We start from the raw sequence: 18,155 nt of genomic DNA, 5'->3' as shown, positions 1-18,155 counted from the left end.
TGGTGGATACCTTGCAGATAAATTATTTCGAATGTAGTGTATATTTAAAAATAAAGAAAATTTTCCAAGAAGTGAAGGAATCCAGCTTGCAGAGGGGCATCTTGCGTCCGCAGCCTGTCAGGCCTCGGTCAGGGCTGTGGAAGCTGACCACTGCATCTGTAGTGGGAGAGGGAAGGCAGGGGTATCCTGGTCTCCCACCACCCTCAGGGATGGTTCAGCAGCCGTCCCTCCATCCTGATGGGAGGGTGGCAGATGAAGCCGATGGGACGTGGTTGGACCTGAGGGAAAGGTCTAGCTTCCCTCCTCTGAGAGCAGGAGTATTCTCACTCACCCCTAACTCCTTCCTCCTGTTTTTGTTCCAGGCCTGTCAGCTTCCCAGAAACCCCTTACACAGCATCACCAGCAGGGGCCGACAAAGTCCCTCCCTACCGACAGCCTTCTGGGAGCTTCTCCACCCCCGGCTCGGCCACCTACGCGAGATACAAGCCATCTCCAGAAAGGTCAGAGTCTCTTCACTCTTTCCAAATTAAGGAATCTGATGAAAGCTGGGGATCCTTCTTCCCCAGGAAATGCACATACCCTACAAGTTCATTTGCCATTTTCTGGGGTTTCTGGATCCCTGAAGGTCATTGGAGGACCTCAAGGAGGATTGGCTATGTCCATTAAGATTTTGGGCCAAGCTGTCCTGGGCAAGACTCACTGTTGGCTTTCCTTGTAGCAGAATTTCAGTTGCCATTTTCTTAACACGTGTATCCCTTGTTTAAGCAAGACCGTCTGCCTTTTAGCTTGGCCATTCAACGACCTCTCCAGCTCCTCCTCTCCAGGACCAGTCCACCGGCATTACCCAGCTTTCCTGGCCTTTTAGACTTCAGTCCTGTCCCCTTGGACCCGTCTCCAGTCTGACAGCCTGAGGGATCCTCTCAACTCCTCTCAACTCCTCCATGGTTCCCTCATGCCCAGGCTGTCCAGCTGCCCTCAGCCCTGGTGCCCTGTGCCCTCCTTCCTCCAGGGTCTCCATCTCAGGGGCAGCCGCCATATTCCTGTGTCCTCAGGCCAGAGCCATGGGCTTCATCCTGGGTGTCTCCCTTCTTCCTCCCCACTACTGCGGTCCATCCATTCAGCCTCCTGAGCAGCTCGGCCCCCCACACCCTCCTCCTCTACCCAGTGCCCCACCCTGGCCACCTCCCTGAGCCCCCAACCCTCTGTCCCACCTCCTGTGGTCCACCCTCCACTCAGCAGCCACGAGATCTTTCCATATCAGACCATGCCTGTCCCCTGCTTCAAACCCTCCCACGTGTCCCACGGCCCTCAGGACACAGCCTTAGCTCCTCCCCGTGGCCACCAGGCCCCACCCGCCTCTCCAGCGTTGTGCAGTGCCACATATCACCCTCCTTGGCCACTTGCACTTTCCTGAGTAGGCTGTCTAAATTTCAGAGCCCTCCTCCGTGTTCCTCCCTCTCCTACAGATTCTTCACACTCTTCACCCCACACTCCCCCATCCTGCCAGCTTGAGCACTGATGCTCCTCCTCTGGGAAGCCTTCCCTGAACCTCCCCCAGCACTAGGTGCTGCCACTCTGCCCTCAGTTCCCTGTGTGTTTCCTGACCGTGGGCTTGAGCGTTCTCCCTCCATTCTGTTAGCGCAGTTAAGAGAACGTGTGTGCACACACATGTCTTCAAGATCTAGGACCTTCCCGGTTTGTCTGTACGTGACCGTCACACAGCACAGGGACTGGCACGTGGTAAATCCTTGGGTGGGGTAAGTGCGTGAGTTTGTTTAGAGAAGACCCCCCACCGCAAGAGCAGGGATCTGTCCACTCAGCCAATAGGTCTCGATCTTCATCATGCCTCAGGATCACCCAGAAAGAGGCCTTGAAACAAACATTTCCTCGGCCTCACCCCTGAGGCTCCGACGTGCTAGGTCTGGAGCGTAGAACATACAGGATCGATGCTGCCAGTCCAGGGAACGCACTCTGAGAGCCACTGAACTAAACCATTGTTGGATTCTAAGCCTCTGCCGTAAGATTGGGTAAAACGTACTTCCTCTTCTGTTTTCTAGCCACCACCATTCAGATTTCATTCAGCAGAGGGTCTCACGCCTGCTGTGTGCCAGCTGCATAGAGCACTATTTGAGCTCCTCACTTATCTGTGCGTTCCTGTGGTCACTGCTGCTGGCCGTGGGGGAGAGCGTGCCCTAGAAACAATGTGCACCCTGACAAACACTCTGAGAGTCTCAAGTCTTGGAAGAGGGAGCACAGCCCAGCCCCAGAGGTCAAGGCTGGCTGCCTGGAGGAGGTGACATTTGAACAGGGCTCTGAGAGATCACTAGGAGTTTGCCCCAGAGAAGAGGGAGAAAGTCATTCTAGGCAGAGCAAAGGCCACAGATGTGAGTAAGCACAATGGTGTGGAATACAGTAGGAATGGAGGGGAATCTGGTGTTGGGGGACCATGGGGACGCCTGGGCAGCAGCAGTAGCCAAGGCTAGAGGCTAGAAATGGCAGTTGGTACAAAGTGATTGGGCAAGAACGGAGGTGGTAGGAATGATGTTACTGGTAAGTCCAGGGAGTGTTGTTTTTCGGAGTCTTGAGGTGCCTCCCCTTTATTGTTATTTTTGAACTTTTTGAAATAAGTATAGATTCACAGGAAGTTGCAAAGAAATGCACAGGGAGCTCCACGAACCCTTCACCCAGCCTCCGCCATATAGTATCAAAGCAAGGTATTGACGTTGGTACAACCCATGGAGTTTATTCAGAATTCGCCAGCCATACGTGTGCATGTGTGTGTGGCGAGGGTGTGTGGCTCTGTGCAGTTTTGTCACGTGTGTGGTATTGCATAACCACCACTACAATGTACACACTCAGCTGTACCATCACCACAAAGCTCCCTCCTGCTACCCCCTTATAGCCACACCCACCCCTCCACCGTTTGGCAACCATTAATCTGTTCTGTGTCTCTGTTTACTGCTATTTTATGAATGTTCTATAAAAGGAATCATATAGTATATATCCTTTTGAGATTCTTTTTCACCCAGCATAATTTCCATGAGGTTCATTCAAGCTGTTGTATCGATAGTCAGTTCCTCAAAGCTGAGCTGTATTCCGTAGTTTGTTTAACCAACCATTCTCCCATCAAAGAATATTTGGGTTGTTTCTGGGCTTGGGCTGTTACAAACATTCATACTCTGAACACGCATGAAAACAAATTTTTATTTTCCTGGGATAAATGCCCAGGAATACAATTGCTTGCCAAGATATGGAAACAATCTAAGTATCTGTTGACAGATGAATGGATAAAAGAAACACAGTGCATATACACAACGGAATATTATGTAGCCATAAAGAGAGGAAGTCCTGCCATTTGTGACCACATGGCTGAACCTGGGGGTTTTTACACTAAGTGAAATAAATCACACAGAAAAAGACAAATACTGTACGGTATCACTTATATGCGGAATCAAAAAAGTCAAACTTAGGGGGCGCCTGGGTGGCTCAGTCAGTTAAGCGTCCGACTTCGGCTCAGGTCACGATCTCACTGTCCGTGAGTTCGAGCCCCGCGTCGGGCTCTGTGCTGACTGCTCAGAGCCTGGAGCCTATTTCGGATTCTGTGTCTCCCTCTCTCTCTGACCCTCCCCTGTTCATGCTCTGTCTCTCTCTGTCTCAAAAATAAATAAACATTAAAAAGAAAAAATTTAAAAGAAAGTCAAACTTAGGATGCCAGAGTAGCTCAGTCAGTTAAGCATCTAACTCGATTTCGTCTGAGGTCATGATCCCAGGGTTGGGCTGTGCACTGAGCATAGAGCAACTTGAGATTCTCTCTCCTTCTGCCTCTCTCCCCCGCTCGTGCTCTCTCTCTGTCTCTCTGTCTCTGTCTCTGTCTCCCTAAGAAAAAATAAGTAAAATTAAAAAAGAATAAAAAGAGAGGGAGTAGGTCAATTGGGCTTTAAAAAAAAAAAGTCCCTTGGGGCGCCTGGGTGGCGCAGTCGGTTAAGCGTCCGACTTCAGCCAGGTCACGATCTCGCGGTCCGTGAGTTTGAGCCCCGCGTCGGGATCTGGGCTGATGGCTCGGAGCCTGGAGCCTGTTTCCGATTCTGTGTCTCCCTCTCTCTCTCTGCCCCTCCCCCGTTCATGCTCTGTCTCTCTCTATCCCAAAAATAAATAAACGTTGAAAAAAAAATTAAAAAAAAAAAAAAAAAAAAAGTCCCAAACTCATAGAAAAGAGAGGGTAGATTGGTGGCTGGCTGGGGTGGGGGAAATAGGGATATTTTGGTCAGGGGGTACCAGGTTTTGGTTGTAAGGTGAGTACGTTCAGAGGATCTAATGTACGTCCAGGCACGGTGCCTATAGTTAATAATTCTGCATTGTGCACTTGAAATCTGCTAAGAGAGTAGATCTTGGGCGTTCTCACCCCCAAAAAAGGCAACTACGTGAGGTGAGAGATGTGCTAATTAGCTTGATTGTGGCAATCATTTCACAGTGCGTACGTATATCAAATCATCACGTTGTACACTTTAAATATATGAGTTATATTTGTCAGTTATACCTCAGCAAGGCTTGGGGGGGCGGGAGAGATGCTTCTAGAGTGCTACTTGCTCAGCAAATGGAGAAGAGTGTTACTTCAGTGAATGTGTGTGCTGACTGTTCTGCAGCACACGTAGAGAAGTGTTGGGGGGGGCGGGGCAGGGAATACAATCGCTTGCTGTGTGGTAAGCCCATTTTTAGTTTAAAAGGAGCTGCCAAACTGTTTTCCAGAGCGCGCATACCATTTTCCATTCCCGCCAGCAGTGTGTGAATGATCAGGCTTCTCCACATCTTCACCACCATTGGCTGTTGCCACTGGTTTTCATTGTAGCTCTTCTGCTGGGTGCGTGAGGAGACGTCATCGTGGTCTAAATTTGCGTCTCTGTAATGGCTGGTGACGTCTTTTCACGTGCTTATTTATTTGCCAACTGTATACCTTTTTAGGGAAGTGTCCATGCAGGTCCTTTTGCCCGTTTTCTAATCGGATGCAGCATTTTCAGCTTTGGAGAGTTCTTTGTATATACCGGACATGAATCCTTTGTCAGCTCTGTGATTTGCAAATCTTTTCTCCCAATCTTTAATTTCTCCTTTTGCCTTTTTGTTTTTTTTTTTAATATTTATTTGGGGGAGAGAGCAGGTGGGGGAGGGGCAGTGAGAAGAGGACAGAGAATCCCAAGCGGGCTCTGTGCTGACAGGCTGACAGCAGCGAGTCCCGATGTGGGGCTCAAACTCATAAACCTTGAGATCATGACCTGAGCTGAAATTGGACCCTCAACTGACTGAGCCACCCAGGTGCCCCCATCCTCTCGTCTTCTTAACAAGGATCTGTCACAAAACAAAAGGTCTCAATTTCGACAAGGTCCCTGTTACATTTTTTTGCTCTTTATGGTTCATGGTTTTGTTGTACAGTCTAAGAACTCTTTGCCTCAATCTGGGTCCTGAACATTTTCTCATTTTTTGTGGTTTTTCACATTTATGTCCATGATCCATTTTGACTTCGTTTTTGCATAAGGTGAGAGGTTTAAGTTGACATTCTTTTTTTTTTTTTTTTGCCTCCTGACGTCCAGTCTGCTTCAGCACCACTTCTGGAAAAGGCTGTCCATCTTCCATTGCATTGCTCTTGCTCCTTAAAGCAAAAAAAAAAAAAAAAAAAAAAAAAATCGTTGGAAGGGGAAATCAATTGGGCACGTTTGTGTAGGTCTATTTCTGGATTTTCTAGTCGGTTCCACTGAGCTGTATGCATGATCTCAGTGAGTACTCCCAGTGACTCCACAGGTAGGTACTTCATTATCCCATTTTACAGAGGGGAAACTGAGGCTCAGTGAGGTGAACCCACTTGGTCAAGGTCACTCTTGCAGGAAGTGGTAGAGCTGGAACAGGAACCCAGGCCCATGTGATTCTGGAGAACTGATACTGACCCGCGCCCTGTCCTGCCAAAGGTCTCTGAGCTTATCCTCCAAATCAGGTTAACATACACAGTCCCTCCTGGAGTCCCTGCCCCAGGAAACTGTTCAGGCTGTCTGGCATGAACAAGTGGGAAAAGAACACTTCTTCGTTAAACATCAGCCCTTCCCAGCCTATCCCTCTCTTCCCAGGACTCCACAGGAAACCCAGTTCTCAACAGTTTGTTTGTGTGGTTTTTATCTTGGTCAACATCTAGGTTCCAAGCTTTGCAAAGTCTGCTAGCACGACACATCCCCTAAAGCCTCAGAAGTGTCTTTCCCAGTCAGTCACCAGCCCGTGGTAAGAGGCCTGAGAGCAGGCCGGGGCTGTACCGGTGTTAGCCTCAGCTCCTTTCCCCTCTCCTCTCCGCCCAGCTTCCCCAGGACCTCCTGGAACCCTTGTGACCCCTATGTCTCCTGCTGTCTCCAGTGGGCCGGCTACTTGCCGAGTTCATCAAGCTCTTAGAATTGTGACAGCCCTTAGACACAGAATCTGTCTGGTGCCCATCCTGGATTTACTGAGAGGTAGTAAGATGGCCTTTATCAGCCGTGTGAGTGTGGGCAAGTGACTTCACCTCTCCACACCTCAGTTTGCTCACATGTAAAATGTCTGTCCCTGAGCAGTGTTGAGAATATTCAAGGAGGAAACCCTTCCAGAGCACTTAGAACTGTGCCTGGAACATAGTAAGTGCTCCTTAACGGTTATGACAGTTACCACCAAGCGCAGCGCCTGTCCTGGCAGCGGGGGCAATTGCTGCCTCTGTCCTCAGGAGTTTGCCAGCCTCGTTGGCAGGGTGAACAAACCACTAAACTCAGCACGGAGCATTGGGACGCACAGTGCACCCGGCTCAGCAAGCCTGCAGGGGGCGGCCGGACCTTTGCTCAGCAGACCACCTGGATGGCTTTTCTTTTTTCTTTTTCCTATTTTTCTCTGCCAGCTCCGTAAAGAATGGTAAGGAGGCATTTGACTGCAGGTGACAGAAAACCTAACTTGAGAAGGCGTGAGGCCCTAAAGGGAATTTATTATCACATAGCCCAGAAGGAGGGTGGCTGTAGGGCTGGTTTAGGGAAGTCCTCAGGGACTGACTCCTTTAGTGATCCATGGTGGCTGTTGTGACCCCCAAGCAAAATCAGTGCCCTGCAGAAAAAAATGAAAGAGCTTCTGTTTACTTTTGAGAGTAAAGGAGCTGGGTCTCTTGCCTATCCCTGAACCATCCCCTGGCAGGGCCACATTGGACCCACTTGACTATCTTAAATTTGTCAGGATTTATTCAGGTCACATGACTGAAGGATGGGCGCCACAGGGGAACCTGGGCCTTACCAGCAGAGACAAAGAAGGTGACAGTTGTTGGTGTGGCAGCCAATAACGACGACATCATCCACCCACCTCACTCACCTCACCCTGTCATCTTGGAGTTCACCCACGCATTCCTCCGTCAGTCCGTGTAGGAGACCAGCAGAGCGGCCAGAGCCCTCCCCTCCAGAGAGGCTCTTGCCCGCGTTCACATCTGTCTTGGTACTTTCTTCCATGGCCGTGTAGGAAGCCCAAAGCCAACATCCCGGCAGCCCAGCCCTGCCGACCTGAAGGCACTCCCCACCAGGCCTCTTCAGGGTCCGCCAGCACATCAGCTCCTGCCTGAAGATGCCTGAAACTATAGTTAGTTTCTCACCACAACCAAAACCCTTTATCTTTAAAGTGATGTCATCTTCCAAGAAAAGGTAGAAGACTCTAACATTTCTCAGATGAGGTTGAGAATAGCTCTGATCTTCTCTTCTTCTGGGGATTTTTGCCCAGAGCCAGGCATGGTGAGGTGCCGGCATGTCCGCATTTCCAAGCAGCTTGACCAGGACTTGGCAACGTTTGAAACGGCGCCAAAGGGGACGCGCGCGCGTGCACACACATGCGCCCCAGAGAACGGGCAGCATAGGTCAGTCATTTTACATTGGGATAAAGGGTTTGTTAGGGAATTACGTGATTGGACAAAGTACAGGTTGTCTTCGTGGAGGGACAGTAGCTGAGTGGTGAGACATGGTAAAATACTTCCAGCTAAAGACAGTCCGTCAGTTAGGATCGGGTTTAACTGCATAATAGAGAAAACAGTGACTCAGGCGAGACAGTTTCTTTCTTTCCCCAGTGTTGTCAGAGACCCAGGCTCCTCCTCACCAGCTCTCTGCTATCCTTGGCCTGTGGCCTACTGATCATAAGGTGGCTGCTGGAGCTTCAGCCTTAAGGAGGTGACGAGGCCGAGGCACCCGCAGCACACTTGCAGAGGTTTCTTGGAAGTCCGATGCACCACTGTTATCACATTGGCCAGGCCTGCAAGAGAGCCTGGAAATGTGGTCTGTGAACCAGTTACGTTGCAGCCCTGGGTACAGCCGGGATTCTGTTCCCAAGCCACAAGCCCAGGATAGATACTGGGAGAGCCTTCGCTCATACCTTCCACTTTCCTTGGGCTGACCCCCGCCACCGCTGACATTTTCCTTTAGTACTTGGGATTTGATGCAGACGTTTTGAGGAAGTGGAATAAACACATCAACACCTCAGTTTCCCTCTGCGGTGGAGCCACATTTTACCAGGCAGTTGGCTGGCTGCTGAGTCAGTATTGAATACTGCTGTGCTTTTTCTTGTTTTGGCTCTGTCTGCCTTCCCTGGAGGTAGTAGAAGTCAAGGTTTGGGGAGGTGGGGATAATACGTATTTTCTTGGCAGGTGGGTGGAAGTGGGTTTTCGGGAAGTCCAGGGCACCCCTGGAGCTCCCCTCTGCTGCCCGGGGGGCGGTGAAGCCTAGGGGTTTAGAGTCAGGCTTTGCAGAAACAGCCCTGGCTTTAGGCTGGTAGGATGGCCCCAGAGACGTCAGTTAACTCCTCTTTTCAGTGTTGGGGGTTCCAGTTTCTCAGCCTCCCAAGTTCCAAAGGAAGCAAGTTGGGGAATCACAAAGTCAGCTTCATTAACAGAGGCTACGTGACTCTCCCGAAGTGCCGGGCCTGTGTCAGTGGGGTGTTCTAGCCACAAATAACTGAAATTTGGCTAGCCCAAACATTGTGGGAATGCATTATCGCACAGAAAAGGAGGCTCAGAAATAGGTCAGGCTCCAGGGACGGTTAATCCAGCATTTCAACAACGTCATCAAAGGCCCAGTCCCTTCCGCCTTCTAAGTCTTGTATGCTCAGCATTGGCCTCGTCCTCAGGCTGCTAGCCTGAGGTCAACAGCGGGTCACGGTGTTCTGTCTGGACCCAGCAATACCCAGGTGAAGAAGAGAAGCCATCCTTCCTCGTCATTGCTCTCAGGAACCAGGAGGCTTACCTCAGAAGCCCTCCCTTGCACACTTCCCCCATTTCAGTAACAAACACCTGAAAACATCAGTGACTTAAATCAGCAAAGGTGTATCTGGTGCCCACGCTGGAGCTCCACTGCTGGTTGGCAGAGGACCTCTCGGGACCCAGGCTGCCAGAGGCAGCCACTGTCCCCAGGTTGCTTCCCTCACAGCTTGTTGACAAGACCAGGCCTAGACCCCACGTAGCCAATCTTAAGGGGCCAGGAAGTACGGTCCTCCAGCCACGTGGAGGGCCAGAAGTATTTTCTGAGAAGCTTCGTAACTCTCACAACCTCTCACATCATATCAGCTAAGATTGTGTCGTCTGCCTTTCCCTGAACCAACCCCAGGCAGAGAGAAGGGTTTCAGTCATGACTGGCTCTGATCTGTGGTGGAATGGATGTTGGAGGCGCCCTTGGGATTCATTCCAGGACATAGAGCTAATGCACCTGGGACGTGTGGCCATAGGGAGAACCTTCTGCTGATTCCTCCCTTAGATCTCAGCCGTCGCTGTGGGTATACAGAGCCAGCCTCCGGGAGAGCCCCTGTCTGCGAGATAACTTTTGTTATTTCATCCACTCTGCTACCCTGTGAAGTAGAAAATGTCATTATCCCATTTTTCAGATGAGAAAACCGCAGCTCATACTAATGAGCACTTGCCTGACCAATGTCACATAGCTAGTAAGGGATGGGACAGGGGTTTGAGCCCAGCTCTGTCTCACTCTGAAGCCTGAGCATACAGCTTCTCTCCTGCAGCGCCTTCCTCCGACAGAGGGATGTACACTGAGTTCTGGCCTGTTGGCCACTTCTCACAGCTCTGTGTGTGTCAGCCTCGGGCTAAGCGCTGGGCACACAGGACATCAGTCAGTCCTTTGAGGAAAGGCCTACTGCGATCACCAGCTTAGGAAAACTGTAGCTCGGGGCTAGGAAGTGACTGTCCCTGGCTGAGAAAGAGGTGGTGGCGAGGTTTGAATCCCAACCTGTCCAGCTCTAGGCCTCCTGTACCTACAAACGCTTCAACCCGAGACAGGCGTGGGGGGCGGAGCTGCTGGCAACACCTCACCCCATTTCACAGCCAAGAAACAAGACCCCTGGGGAGCCTACCAGTAGGGCCTCCACCCAAGTGGCTTCTGCCCCTCCTTCCTTGAAGGACCCTGCATTGCCCGGCACTCCCTGGCATGCTTCCCGGGCGAGACTCATTCCTGACCCTCAGCTAATAGTATGTTTCCGGGATTACTCATCTAGGATCCCCTCCGCACAGAGCCTCCAGTGTATTTAAAACCCACCAGTGAGCAGGCCGTTGGGCTCAGATGGTTTTTGACACGCCAGCCCTTCACCCCGTGCTCGCTTCCTCTCGCTCCCCTGCAGGTATGCGGCCGCCCCACACCCGCTGCTGTCTTTTGATCCCCACTTCAGCCACGACGGGATGTCCAGCGGCGACTCCTCCTCAGGCGGCTTGACCAGCCAGGAGAGCACCATGGAGCGTCAGAAGCCAGGTAGGGCCTCCCCGGGACTGGCTGCACCCGCCTACCTTGCCCAGCGGGACTTCCTATAATTTGCGAGGGGGCACACCTCCCCCCTGTCAGCGACAGATAGAACACAAAGGAAAGCTGTTGGAGCCTCATGTAAGATTAGGGAGGTCGCCCCAGAGAGCAGCAGGGACCAGTGAGCCTGATCCTCCTCTGTCCAGACACGGCGTCAGCAGATGGCACGCACTCAGGAGCCCGTGTACAGACGTGCGACGTGGAGGTGTCAACCTCCCAGGGAAAACAGCAGAGAAGGACTAAAAGTGGTGCTCTCAGGGGAGCAGAACTGATTGTGTTCTGAGGCTTTTCATTACATAAACCCTCCTGTGCTCTTTTCTCACTGTTAGATGTGCAGCACATGCTGAGAAAAGAGCCAGATCATGAGTGTCCAGCATGATAACAGGTCACAAAGTGAACACACCCACGTCCCACACCTAGGGTAAAAGGCTGAACATGGCCAGCCTCCGAAAGCCCCCCAGGCCCCTCCCAGTCAGCACCCCCAAAGGCCACCCCTGCCCTGCTTCTCACAGCCAGACTTCCTTTTGCCTCATTATGAATTTCATGTATATGAAATACTCCTGCTGGCTTGATGCGTTTTGTGTGCACGTCTGGCTTCTGTCGCTCAGTACCATGTTATTGAGAGTCAGCCACACGGCTGTGGGAGGCAGTGCAATTTCTGAGTCGTTCTCCATTGTTCGAACGACCCACAACGTATTACTCCGTTCTGGCACTGATGGACATTTGGGTGGCTTCCAGCTTGGGGCTGCTTAGACTAGTGCTGTTGGGAGTGTTCTCATACTGGTCTGTGCTGAACACACGCTCACACTTCCGCCGGGTATATGCCTGCAAGTGGAATTGTTAGATCACATGTTTAACTTCATGCAAAGCTGCCACGCCTTTGCTCAGAGTGACAAGCCATTTCACACTCCCTCCCGTGACAGAGGAGAGGTGTGGCCGCTCCGTATCCTCACCAACCTTTGGTGGACGCATAGTGGTGTCACATTGTGGTTTTAATTTGCATTTTCTGGTGCCTGATAAGACTGAGCATCTTCTGATCTGTTTATCTTCCTATGTATGATTAATTGTGGGCATGTACACTTTGTGGAATATTTGAAGTAGAATTTCACATAACAAACTTGTCCCCCCTTGGAAGTCTGAGAACTACCCGATGAATGGGTGGGTTCAAAAGAAAGGAAAGGAATGAAGTGTAAAAGAGCATTGACATTGGAAGGGGGGAGACATGGAGCTGTCCTCTTAGAGAGATAGTCGAGAATTTCCAGGCAGCTCCAGGGGCTGACCGTGTCAGAGTCGCCAGCTCCCTCAGGCATGGTGGGACAGGGAAGAGGTCGTGTGTCCCAGGAGTAGCGGCCTGGGCAATTTCTCGGCCCCCCAGCCCTATGATTCCCTTAAACCAGGGAAAACAGTTGTACTTCAGGCAAGTAGGTCGCCATCCCGACTTCGCTCCCTTCTGCTGCCTCCGGGGCCTGCAGACATGGCTGGCTTCTCTCCTCCACACACCCGATCCTGCCAGCCACTGCCTGCAGCCCTGTGCTCTTCTCCACAACAGACAGATTTGCATCTTTCCTTCCCCACCCAGTTCAGAAAAAGAAAAGTGTTGCTTGGCAATTTCATTACACCAAAGTGTAAAATGGAGAGGAAATTTTTCCAACGTTCACCCAAACAAGGTGTCACAGAAACTCTCCATTGTCTTTCTCTTCTCTCTTCTGTCCCCTAGGGCTTGGCTCCCCCCTTACTTCCTTTGGACCTTGTTATAAGTTGACTTAACACCACAACCCCCCCGCTGCACACACACACACACACACACACACACACACACACAAAGAAATCAGGGCAGTCTGTGATTAGAAATCATCATGAAGCCTAGGGGCGCCTGATGGCTCAGTTGGTTAAGTGTCCAAGTCTTGGTTGCAGCTCAGGTCATGATCTCATGGTTCATGAATTCAAGCCCCGCTTTGGGCTCTATGCTGACGGTGTGGAGCCTCCTTGAATTCTCTCTCTCAAAATAAATAAATAAACATTAAAAAAAAGAAAGAGGTCATCACGAAACCTAGAATGTGCTCAAGACTCAGACAGGTAATTCATGGTGGAGAATCGGGCACTGTGACAAGACACGGGGATTCGCCCAGCCCTGATCAGATGATGTAATCATAGTAACAGCAGGACACCCGGCGCCATACTGGGTACTCTCCATGCCCTCTTACTTCATATTTAATCATCTCAGGAATGTGACAGAGTGGGTACTTTTACTGGCCCATTTTAGAAATGAGGAAGGTGAGGGGCACCTGGGTGGCTCAGTCAGTTAAGCGTCTGACTTTGGCTCAGGTCATGATCTCACAGTTTGTGAGTTCCAGCCCCGCATCAGGCTCTCTGCTGTCAGCATGGAGCCTGCTTCAGATCCCCTGTGCCCCTCTCTCTGCCCCTGCCCTGCATGCACATGCATGTTCTCTCTTTCTCTCTCTCTCTATCTCTCTCTCTTTCTTTCTCTCTCAAAAATAAACATTTTTTTAGATGAGGCATAGGAAGGTTGTCACTTGTCCAAGGTCCCTGCTGGTGAGAGGCATAATTGCGATTGAACCAAAGCCTATTGGGTGCTAGGACCCCTCAGCCCCCACCGTCCACAAACACCACCCACAGCCCCTCACCCACAGAGTGTGAGTATTTCTCAAGCTTGAGAGCACCCAGGTTGTGAAGGAGGCCCCTGAGTCACCAGCTGCCCGAGTCTGTGCTTGGCCACAGTTGTAGCACATCTCTCACAACCAAATTCATGTCTATCACCTGCCTGGTATGACAAGGGAGATCATTCCATCAGGAGAGCCAGAAGGTTACCAGGGGCCATTCAGAGACCCAGTGAAGGGCTCAATATCAGGGCCTGTTAAGGACAGAACTGAGGACCCTGAGGCAGCGCAGGAGGGGAAGGGACCTGGTCCTCCATCCCGCTGTTCATTTGACCTATCGCTAATGATAAACACCACACTGGGCACCACAGTGTGAGCCAGATGGGCACGTTCCCTGCCTTCTTGGAGCCCACAGTCTGGTGGAGAGACGGACAGTAGATGGGCACACAGTGATAAATTATCACTATTAAGGCTGAATATCAAGTGGAAACTATAACACAGTGCTGAGACAGATGGACAGGGTTTGGGGGAATCTCTGAGCAAACTACATTCAGGTGAGGATGGAAAAATGTTGGGAAGAGAACATTCCAAGGAAAGAGAATAATCAAAGACCCTGAGATAGCAGTGAGCGTAGGAGGAACAGTAAGGAGGCCGTGTGACTGGAGAAGTAGTGGAGGATGAGGTCAGAGAGGGGACGGGGCCAGAGTATGTGGGGAGGACTTTGTCCTTCGCTCAGAGTGGGACAGGAGCTCCGTCCTTCTGAGCGAAGGAGGAATGGGACCTGGGTGTTCACAGGGTCCCTCTGACTGCCGATTCTTGCAGGATAGGTACAGGGGTGGTAGGGATGGGCAGGTTCTAGATACAGTCATTTAAAGGTAGAGTTGATGGCACTTCCTAATCCTCTACATGGATATGAGAGAGAGGAGACAAGGTTGATACCAGGTTTCTGCCCTGAGCAGCTGAAAGGATCGAACCACATGGACTGAGCAGGAAAGACAGTGAGTGATGCAGGTTTGGGGGAAGATAAGCAGTTGGCCTTGGCCATGTTCAGCAGGAGGTGCCTGGTAGCCACCCCAGAGGAGGTGTTGTGAGGTAGCCATCTATACGGCAAAGGTCTGAAGTCGGGAGAGGTCCAGGCCAGGGACAGAAAAATGGAAGCCACCAGTGTACTTAAGGCTGGCTATGGCTGTCACAGGCTTGGCTCTCTCTAGAAACGTGGTTTCTAGCATGATCTGGCCACCTCCCAGAAACTAGTACTTCCGGGCCCGTGGGATGCTCCAAAGAGGAAAACCATCTCCAGAGGTAGAGTAGACGGATGAAGTGGGCAGCCTCCCCGCCAACACGTGGACTTTCCAACCAGGCTGCTCTCTGTGGTGTCCCTGAGTGTCCTGCCCAGCCCACGCAGAGCAGGAGTCTTCCCCAGGGGAACATGGGCCCAGCATGTAGTAGTGAGCTCAGGCTCCAACAGGCCTTGTGGGAAGTTCAGAGTCAGCTGTGTGACCTTGGCAGTGACCTCATCTGTCCCAGCCTCAGGTCCCTCCTCTGTGGCGGACATCCTAAGTGTCTCTCCTTCCAGCATGGTTTGAGGGTCCAGTGAGGTCACAGCTGCCCAGCCCTCAGCATAGGCCCCAACACACCATTAAGAGAATGGCAAGTCCTGCTTCTCAAACACATGCTCCCCACCGTTGCCAGTGGTGTCATTGCTGGGGAAGCACAGAGAGAGAGTGCAGATGTGGACGGCACACACAGGTCTCAGGCCCTCTCTGTGTGACATTGGACCAGCTACTTGAACTCTCTTGAGTTTTGACATTCCTCACCTTTTGGAAGTGGTACTAATAGCCACCTCACAGTATTCCTTGGAGGACATAGCAAGATGATGTGTGCAAAGCAGTTTTAGTAATACCTGACACAGAACGTGTGTTTAATAGGCACCATTATTGTAATTTTTTTTTTAATTTTTTTAAAGTTTATTTATTTATTTTGAGAGAGAGAGTGCACAAGCAGGTAAGGGGCAGGGAGAAGGAGACATAGAATCCCAAGCAGGCTCCGCACCATCAGCGAAGAACGCAATGTGGGGCTTGAACTCACGAACCGTGAGATCATGACCTGAGCTGAGATCAAGAGTTGGGTGCTAGGGGCACCTGGGTGGCTCAGTCGGTTAAGCGGCCGACTTCGGCTCAGGTCATGATCTCGCAGTCCGTGAGTTCGAGCCCCGCGTCGGGCTCTGTGCTGACAGCTCAGAGCCTGGAGCCTGTTTCAGATTCTGTGTCTCCCTCTCTCTGACCCTCCCCCGTTCATGCTCTGTCTCTCTCTGTCTCAAAAATAAATAAACATTAAAAAATTAAAAAAAAAAAAAAAAAAGAGTTGGGTGCTTAACCAACTGCGCCACCCAGGTGTCCCTGCTGTAATTATTTTAAATACAGAAGTGATCAAAAGTGTGGCCTTGGGGTTAGACCACCATGGTTCCTCTGTCCTCTGTTAGTGCATTTGTGTTTGATAGGTAGTAACTAGCCCTCCACTAGAGGGTTTTGGGGGTTGTTTATTTCTTTGTTTGTTTTGTTTTTTAGGTCAGTGGCTAAGTTCAGGCACCTTGACTACCTGGAAGTTTAGACTAATTTACACCCATACAGGCCATCACAGTTTTAAACCTGTTTCACCTTTGAACCAGCAACTCCACTTGTGGAGTTCTGTCCCAACACAATCCCACTCTTGCTCAGGGTTGCGTGTAGAGGGAGAGCCACCCAAACGTTGTTGTAAGGAAGAATTGAAAATAGCCTACATGTTCGTAGTTGAGGAAATGATGTCCGTTCAGCATGATGGAATACTGCACAGCCGTTAAAAATAAGACAACTTTATGTTCAGTTACGTGAAGATGTATTACAAGGATATAAAGTGAAAAGCAAGTATAAGTATGCTGTAAAGTAAAAAGTCAAATTGTAGAACAGTGCTTAGTGTGATTGCATTTTTGTTTACCAAAACAAGTTATGCACATTTAACCAGCAAAGGATTGCTACCTTGCACATATAAAGAACCCTGCTCGCCAATAAGATAAAAGTCAATCCTATGGAAAAACGGGAAAAGAGGGCACGCGGGTAGCTCAGTCGGTTGAGTGTCCGACTCTTGATTTCAACTCAGGTCATAATCTCAGGGTTGTGGGATTGAGCCTCACATTGGACTCCACACTGAGTGTGGGGACCGCTTAAGATTCTTTCTCTTCCTCTGCCCCTTCTCCCTCACTCGTGTGTGCTCTGTCTCTCTCTAAAATAAATAAAAATGAAAAAGAGAAAAAAAAAGAAAAATGGGAAAAAGATAGGAACAAGTAATTTACAAAATAGAAAATCCAGATGGCCAGTAAGGATGCAAATGTGCTCAACCTTCCTTGGGGATGTTGACGGAGGATGGTCCTAAGGCTTCAGTGAATTAACCCTTGTAAAGCACTAGACTGGGGTCTAGCACATAGTAAGTGCTTATTATAGTAAGTAAGTGCTTATAGTAAGTAAGTATTTCATCACTGAGTGTTGTTATTCCGCAAGACATAACTTGATGGGGTCATGGTGCCGTATGAGCTGGGCAGACAAGCTGGCAGAGGGGTGGGACCATTTTTAGGGCCAGATTCATCAGGTGGACTCAGGCCAGGGCCTGAGTCACCTCTAACCGCTGATGTGTCTCCTGTCTTCCTGCAGAGCCTTTGTGGCATGTGCCCGCCCAGGCCCGGCTCTCAGCCATGGCGGGAAGCAGCGGGAGCAAGCACACCTCCAGGCAGGACGCGGCAGGCAAAGATTCCCCCAACAGGCATTCCAAAGTGAGTCTGGGCCCCACCTGCTTAATCCTGGGGAGCCAGGACTGCGAAGCTGGCTGCTTCACTTCCCTGACCACTGTGGGTCTGACAGTGTCACCTGGGTGTGGGCCTCTGAATGCCATACGTGAGCACATCCTTCTCCTTTGCCGTCCACTCCAGCAGAGGGGCCAACTGCTTGGTCTAGAGCCAGACAAACGCACAGCCAGCTCTAGCCCTCACCAGCCAAGTCATCGCCAGCAAATCCCTTTGCCTCCTTGTGCCACAGTTTCCCTACGATTACACTGGTCATGGTCAGTGTCTTCACCAGCTCAGGCTGCTGTAACAAAATACCATAGACTGGGTGGCTGACAACAGAAATTTCCTTCTCACAGTTCTGAGGCCGGGGAGTCCAAGATCAAGGCTCAGGCAGATTCAGTGTCTGGTGAAGACCCACTTCCTGGTTCATAGATGGCCTCCTCTCACTTCATGTGGTGGAAGGGATGAGGGAGCTAGCTCTCTGGGGTCTCTTGTGTAAGGATGTAAATGTATGTATGTGGATTTAATAATCCCACTCACGAGGAATGGATAACTACATATAGGGGTATAAATATGTAAATATGTATAGGGATTTTATAATCCTACTCATGGGGGCTCTATCCTCATAACCTAATCACCTCCCCTAATGCCATCACACTGGGAGAGGCGCACCAGTGGTCAGCCTGTGGCAGTAAGCTAACTGCTCTAACAGACGGTCCCTAAATCTCAGTGACCTCACACAGTAGAAGTTTGTTTCCCTCTCGTATAACACAGTTGGGTGTGGATATTCAGTGAGCAAGCTTTCCACATGGTGATTCTGGAACCCAGGCTCCCTATCCCTTGTGGCTCTGCCGTCCCTCAGGGCCTCAGAGCCCTCTGCTGGGTCCTTGACTGTTTCTGGCAGGTAGG

At 50.6% G+C, this 18,155-nt stretch overlaps 1 protein-coding gene across 6 annotated transcripts in view; it reads left to right on the top strand.

Moving 5' to 3' along the window:
* SIPA1L3 (signal induced proliferation associated 1 like 3) overlaps window positions 1-18,155 on the top strand; it is a 237,928-nt gene that overhangs the window by 180,200 nt on the left and 39,573 nt on the right. For all 6 annotated transcript variants that reach the window (XM_045440895.1, XM_045440889.1, XM_045440892.1 and 3 more), the window contains 3 exons: window positions 363-500; window positions 10,639-10,766; window positions 17,116-17,234. In XM_045440895.1, coding sequence (XP_045296851.1) covers window positions 363-500; window positions 10,639-10,766; window positions 17,116-17,234 — 385 coding nt within the window. The remainder of the gene's footprint in view (window positions 1-362; window positions 501-10,638; window positions 10,767-17,115; window positions 17,235-18,155) is intronic.

Source organism: Leopardus geoffroyi, chromosome E2, assembly GCF_018350155.1.
Source record: "Leopardus geoffroyi isolate Oge1 chromosome E2, O.geoffroyi_Oge1_pat1.0, whole genome shotgun sequence".
NCBI lineage: Eukaryota > Metazoa > Chordata > Mammalia > Carnivora > Felidae > Leopardus > Leopardus geoffroyi.
This window is presented reverse-complemented; position numbering and strand designations above follow the sequence as displayed.